This window comes from Dama dama, chromosome 9 (genome assembly GCF_033118175.1).
Source record: "Dama dama isolate Ldn47 chromosome 9, ASM3311817v1, whole genome shotgun sequence".
Classification (NCBI taxonomy): domain Eukaryota; kingdom Metazoa; phylum Chordata; class Mammalia; order Artiodactyla; family Cervidae; genus Dama; species Dama dama.
In genome coordinates this window covers 18,637,800-18,643,916 of record NC_083689.1, presented here as the reverse complement: position 1 = coordinate 18,643,916, position 6,117 = coordinate 18,637,800, and the positions used below count along the sequence as shown (strand labels likewise).

The 6,117-nt window shown below is 58.2% G+C and overlaps 1 protein-coding gene across 5 annotated transcripts; it reads left to right on the top strand.

Moving 5' to 3' along the window:
• Positions 1 to 1,172: 1,172 nt before the first annotated feature.
• Positions 1,173 to 5,715, top strand: S1PR5 (sphingosine-1-phosphate receptor 5). Of its 5 annotated transcripts, none has more exons than XM_061150295.1 (2): positions 1,173 to 1,665; positions 3,460 to 5,715. In XM_061150295.1, exon 2 carries the CDS (start codon positions 3,478 to 3,480, stop codon positions 4,672 to 4,674), a length of 1,197 nt encoding a protein of 398 aa, XP_061006278.1. In that variant the 5' UTR covers positions 1,173 to 1,665; positions 3,460 to 3,477; the 3' UTR covers positions 4,675 to 5,715. The 5 variants fall into 5 exon arrangements, with proteins under 5 accessions (XP_061006278.1, XP_061006279.1, XP_061006281.1 ...); XM_061150296.1 differs by having other exon boundaries at positions 3,407 to 5,715; XM_061150298.1 differs by lacking the exon at positions 1,173 to 1,665 and adding an exon at positions 2,174 to 2,272.
• Positions 5,716 to 6,117: the final 402 nt, after the last annotated feature.

Genomic DNA, 6,117 nt, shown 5'->3' with positions numbered 1-6,117 from the left:
AACTCTGGCTTCCCTGGCTGCGTTGCCCCAGTGCCTAATCTGTTGGAGCAGGCAAAGAGAAGAGAAGTCACTCAGTTCTGCTGACTCTTTGCAACCCCGTAGACTGCAGCCTACCAGGCTCCTCCATCCATGAGATTTTCCAGGCAAGAGTACAGGAGTGGGTTGCCATTTCCTTCTCCAGGGGATCTTCCCAACCCAGGTCTCCCGCGTTGCAGGCAGATGCTTTACCTTCTGACCCACCAGGGAAGGAGCAGGGAAGAGTGGTTCTATTTGTAGGCACTGGGATCCCTAAGAGGCGACACGAGGGTGCGACCTAGCCTGGGTGCCCCAAGGGGTCTCTCTCCCGGGGAGGCGCCCCTCTGACCCATCTGATCCATCCGCTGATCGTCTCTGGGCCGCCCTCACCCCACCGGTTGCCGAGACCGACAGAACCTGAGGCGGCCGGTGCAAAGGGCACAGTCCTAGCGAAGGTCGCAGCAGCCAGGCCCAGCCCCCTCTTCTCGGCTGTGGCCTCTGATCAGAGGTAGCTTCCCAGCCTGGAAGCTCCTGGGAAGTGGGGGTGGCGGGTGCGGGGCCAGCTGGGACTGGCCCATTGGAGGCCTGGGAGAGGCGTGGGAGAGACACAGACGGCCAAAGACTAAGAAGCGACAGAGAGAGAGAGACACACACAGAGACGGGGAGAAACAGAGACGGAGAGACCCCGAGAAATCAGAAGGCAGACACACGCGGAGAAAGTGAGGGAGACAGTCATTCATTCACTCACTCACTCCGCGGCTGCTTACTGGGCACGGGCTTGGGTCCAGGCAGTGCCCGGAGCAGACGCAAATCTCTGCCCCTGTGGGGCTGACTGTCTGGTGGGGACACAGCCCAGAAACCTGATAACCGAGTAAATCACGTTGTCGAGAGTGATAAGGGCGAGAGATACGGGGTGGGGGAAGCGGGACTACCAGGGGGAATTACGAGCCAGATTCTTTTTATCTGGGGAGGAGAAGAGTCCCACCAGCATCTGGACTGCGCCTGACCCTCCCCCACCCGCCCCAAACTGGGGATGGGAGAGGGGAAAGGGGGTGGGGCCTGCGCCCGGAAGCCGACGGCTCTATCTGTTGGGGGCGGGGGGAGGGAAATTGAGGCTAAGGCTGCTAAAGACCCCTCTTAACCCGGGTTGCCGGGGTTCCTCCGCCTACTGGACGTCCTTGGGGTGCAGCCCAGGAGGTTCAATCAGAAGGAAGGTGGTAAAAGGGGAGGGTTCAGTGCCCAGGGCACAGAGGGGACCCCTCTATTAGGGGGCAAAGAAGCGCAGGCTGCGGCCGCCAGGGCTGAAGAACCCTCCCCCTGTTCGTGTCTCCGGATCCACCCACCGCGACGGAGCGTCCCTGGGAGGGCCGCCCGGGCCCCGAGGGGGGAGCCGAGGGCTGGCTAGTGCCAGTCGGCGCCGAGGGCGCGTTCCGTTGCCGCGGCGGGTGGTACAGGCTGGCAGACACGCGCTGGCAGCCGCGGGCTGGCAGCCCGTACCCCAAGAGGAGGAGGGGGCAACTGCTGGCGATCGCTAGCGCTCTGCCTTGGGGGCCACCCCCTCGCCTGCCCCCAGCCCCGCCTCCCGAACAGGGGCCGCTGTCTCCGCTCCCGGCCGCGCGACTGTCGAGCGCGCACTACCTGGGCGCAGGGGTGAGTGTCCACCACTGGGTCCTTTCGCGCGCGGGGCTTGTCCCGGCCCGGGGGTGGGAGTTTCCCTGGCCACTATCCTTGTCCCCTTGGCTCGGATTTCTCGGGCCTTTCCCGAAGGTTCTTGGAAGGGGAAAACCTGAGATTTCGGGACTGGATGCGGGGACGCGGGATGGGGGTGGGAGGCACCCGAAATCCCCCTGCCTCATCCTCTCCCAGCCACACCACTGCAGGTTTCGCTACCCCACCCTTGTCTCCAGGCAAAAGGAGGAGAGGCTGGAGGTACACAGACTGCGAGCCACTGCGCAGTGTCCCCCGCGCAGCGAGTGTGACCCTGGGGTGACCCTCATCTGCGTGTATTTGGTGTCCCTTTCCCCCCAGCATGGCCGAGTCCGTGACTCGCTGTGAGTCTGTATTTGCGCCTGGTTCCCTGTGTGCAACTCCAGTCGTCTGGAAGGCATTTGTTTCTGCCCTGTCCAATTAAATCCGTTCCCCTCCCTAGGCCCTGGTTTTCTCGTCTCTTCAGTGGGGCTTCCGTGACTGTGTCTCAGTTTCTGCGCGGATGTGTTTGTGTGGAGCATGAAAATCTTTGTGTCTGCTTCTCTGCGAGGTACTTCGTCTGAGCCTCAGTTTCCTCGTCTGTAAATTGGAGTTAAGGGGAGAGCTGCCCAGGGTATGTTAGCGCGAAGTCACAGTTGGGAGGTATTATTATACTTTAATGACGTGTATGTCCCTCTGCAAGAGTCTATGAGAGGTGAATTCCGTCTGCTGCCCTCGGGCTCTGGCCCTGCAAAATGTGTGGAGTTTTCTCTGCTTTCTCACTGGGGTTTTGCAGCGAATGAAGCGGGGAGTTCGCAGGAAAAAAACCTCTATGCAGCGAGGCGTGTAGATTGTGGGGTTCTGGGTCCCAGAGGTTGTGGAGGTTGTGAAATTGTGGCCTGTGAGACTAGGCATAAGTCCTGTCTGTGTGTGGGGGAATTTGTATGTCTCTTTCAGTGTCCCCTTGTCCATGTGTGAATGTACTTCCTTTTTTTAAAATTTATTTTTGTGCTTTCTTTTAAAAAATATTTTTATGTATTCTTGGCTGTGCTGGGTCTTTGTTGTTGCCTGAGCTTTTCTCTAGTTGCACCCACTGGGAATTACTCTCTAGTTGCGCGGACTTCTCCTTGCCTGGGTTCTTTTGTTGCAGAACACGGGCTCTAGGGCGCTGGGTTTTCAGTAGTTGCGGTGTGTGGGCTCAATAGTTGTGAGGCACAGGCTCAGTTGTTCTGCGGCCTGTGGGGTCCTCCCGGACTAGGGATTGAACCCTTGTCTCCTGCACTGGCAGGCGGTGGATTCTTATCCACTGGACCACCAGCGAAGACCTGAACGTACTTTCATGGTTCCGTGAGAGGGTGTAACTGCGCATTTTGCCCTAGTTTGTGACTATCTGTGCACATGTCCTTGTCGATGGGTCACTGTATTTGTCCCTTTCTCTGTGTGGGTGTTTCTGTCTGTTTTTGACTAAGATGCCTCTGGATATCCGTGCCTGTGTGTGAATTACTAATGTCCCTTTCACGTGGGACTCTGTTAACCCTGTCCCCTCGTGATATGATTTGTCTCTTTGTGTCGGCCTGTCTCCATGGACACCGCCCCCCTCCTTCTATCCCAAATTCCATTTGGGCCCCGGCGTGCGTGTAGGGTAGGGAGTAAGGGGTTAGAACCCCCTTCCCAGGTCAGGCGCCGACTATGCCTGCCTTCGCAGGCCGCCGGGAATGGTGCGCATCAGGCCTGACATTGCTCCCAACCTCTCCGCAGCCTTGGGGCGGGCGGCCCATGGAGCCGAGGCTGCTGCGGGCCGCGCAGGAGAGCGAGGTCATCGTCCAGCATTACAACTACACCGGCAAGCTCCGCGGTGCGCGCTACCAGCCTGGCGCGGGGCTGCGTGCAGACGCCGTCGTGTGCCTGGTCGTGTGCGCGCTCATCGTGTTGGAGAACTTAGCCGTGCTGGTCGTGCTCGGACGCCACCCGCGCTTCCATGCGCCCATGTTCCTGCTTCTGGGCAGCCTCACGCTGTCCGACCTGCTGGCCGGCGCCGCCTATGCCGCCAACATCCTGCTGTCGGGACCGCTCACGCTGCGTTTGTCGCCCGCGCTCTGGTTCGCTCGTGAGGGCGGCGTCTTCGTGGCGCTCTCCGCTTCCGTGCTGAGCCTCTTGGCCATTGCACTCGAGCGCCTGCTCACCATGGAGCGTCGGGGACCCGCGCCCGCCGCCCGTCGGGGGCGCACGTTGGCTCTGGCGGCCGCCTCCTGGGGCTTGTCGCTGCTCCTCGGACTACTGCCGGCGCTCGGCTGGAATTGTCTGGGTCGTCTGGAGGCCTGCTCAACGGTCCTGCCGCTCTACGCCAAGGCCTACGTGCTCTTCTGCGTGCTCGCCTTTCTTGGCATCCTGGCTGCCATCTGTGCGCTCTACGCGCGGATCTACTGCCAGGTGCGTTCCAAAGCGCGGCGCCTACGGGCGCACCCCAGGACTGGCGAGGGCGCCTCGATGCGCGCCCGCCACACACCGCGCTCCTTGGCGCTGTTGCGCACGCTCAGCGTGGTGCTCGTGGCCTTCGTGGCTTGTTGGGGCCCCCTCTTCCTGCTGCTCTTGCTGGATGTGGCGTGCCCGGCGCGCGCCTGCCCTGTGCTCCTGCAAGCGGACCCCTTCCTGGGCCTGGCCATGGCCAACTCGCTCCTGAACCCGCTTATCTACACGTTCACCAACCGCGACCTGCGTTACGCGCTCCTACGCCTCGTCTGCTGCAGCCGGGGGCCCTGCTGCCGAGACCCAGGTGCCTCCCGGCGGTCCGGGAGCGCCCCTGGGGCTTCGGGCGACCTGCACCGCTGGCTGCCTCCCGGCCTGGATGGGAGCTCCAGCCGCTCCGAGCGCTTCTCGCCCCAGCGGGATGGGTTAGAGACCAGCGGTTCCACCGGCTGCCCTGGCGCACCCACGGTCGCTGGGACCCTGGTAACCCCACCAGCTACAGACTGACGCCCTTTGACTGCCATTGCTCTCCCTCAGAGCTCTTTTGCAGACTTTCTTTTTAAATAAAGGAATTTATAGGAAAAAGCAGCCAAAGATGAAGATGGTGGAGGCAGAAAAGACCTAGGAAAATATATTTTATTGACGCTAAACCACAGCAATGAACAAAACAGATAAAAATCCCTGCTTTTGTCGAACTGATGTTCTTGCGTCGGACTCAGAGATGATCCCGGAGTGAAGAAGCGTGGAGATGATTCCGGTGACAATAAGGTGATGCGATGGTGGTCAGGTGATGCCTTTTGAAGAGGTGGTAAGATGTTATGGGAGCTGAGGTGGTTATTATCCTGGAAACTTTAATTTTTGGCATGTGGGATCTTAGTTCCTTAATCTGGAATGAACCCACAACCCCTGCAGTGGAAGCAGGGAGTCCTAACTTTGAACTGCTAGGGAATTCCCTGTCCTGGGAACTTCTGAAGGAAGAGCATTTCAGAATGGGGGAACAGCAGGTGCAAAGGTCCTAAGGCTAGAATATGCCTGTGTGTTCTCTCAAAAGCAAAGATCCTAGTGCCCCTGGAGCAAGGATGGAGAGGCAGAGAAGAAACAAAGATAGGAAAATAATGGGGCAGGTGGGGCAAACCCTTACAGACCCAGGGGAGAAACTTCTTTTGCTCTGAATGGAGTAGTACTCCTGGAAGGTTCTAGGCAGAGGAAGGACTTAATCAGGCTCAGGTATTTACACATGCCTCTGCCCTCTGTAGAGGGTGAAGCCAGGAGAACTGGGTGATGGTAACTGCCTAGGGGAGTGATGACAAAGACTGGGACGGTATGGATTCTCCACAGACTTCGGAGGAATTGGACAGAATTATTGAGGAATTGGGTGTGGGGGAGAAAGGAGTCAAGGACAGGTGTTCACCTTTAGAGGAGAGGCCGAAGACGGAGCACCCCAAAACTTGACTCTAGGAGACTCAGCCTGTTCCTCTGTGAAACAAGATTTTTTTGAAAGTGGTATCAGATCCTTCATAAAAGAATAAAAATATAATTGAATAATAAGAGTAATTACAGTTGATTTTACCCTTGGTGGCTCAGATGGCAAAGAATCTGCCTGCAATGTGGGAGACCTGGGTTCGATCCCTGGGTTGGGAAGATCCCCTGGAGGAGGGCATGGCAACCCACTCCAGTGTTCTTCTTGCCTGGAGAATCCCCATGGACAGAGGAACCTGGTGGGCTGCAGTCCATGGGGTCACAAAGAGTTGGACACAACTGACCGACTAAGCACAGCACAGTTACTCCCATAGTGTTCTAGGCCTGCAGCATGCCTTTTTCTCACTCCCATTTGACGGATGAGGAAACTCCAAGAACTGAGTATTTTGTCCTATTTTCTGAGCCAGGATATTAGCCGAGGAGGTTAGGCTCCAAGGTTCCAGGAGGTGCAGTCTGTTAAGCCCAAACCGA

What these genes read in the sequence shown, in the direction of transcription:
- S1PR5 (XM_061150295.1), top strand. Translation starts at nt 3,478, where the DNA reads ATGGAGCCGAGGCTGCTGCGGGCCGCGCAGGAGAGCGAGGTCATCGTC.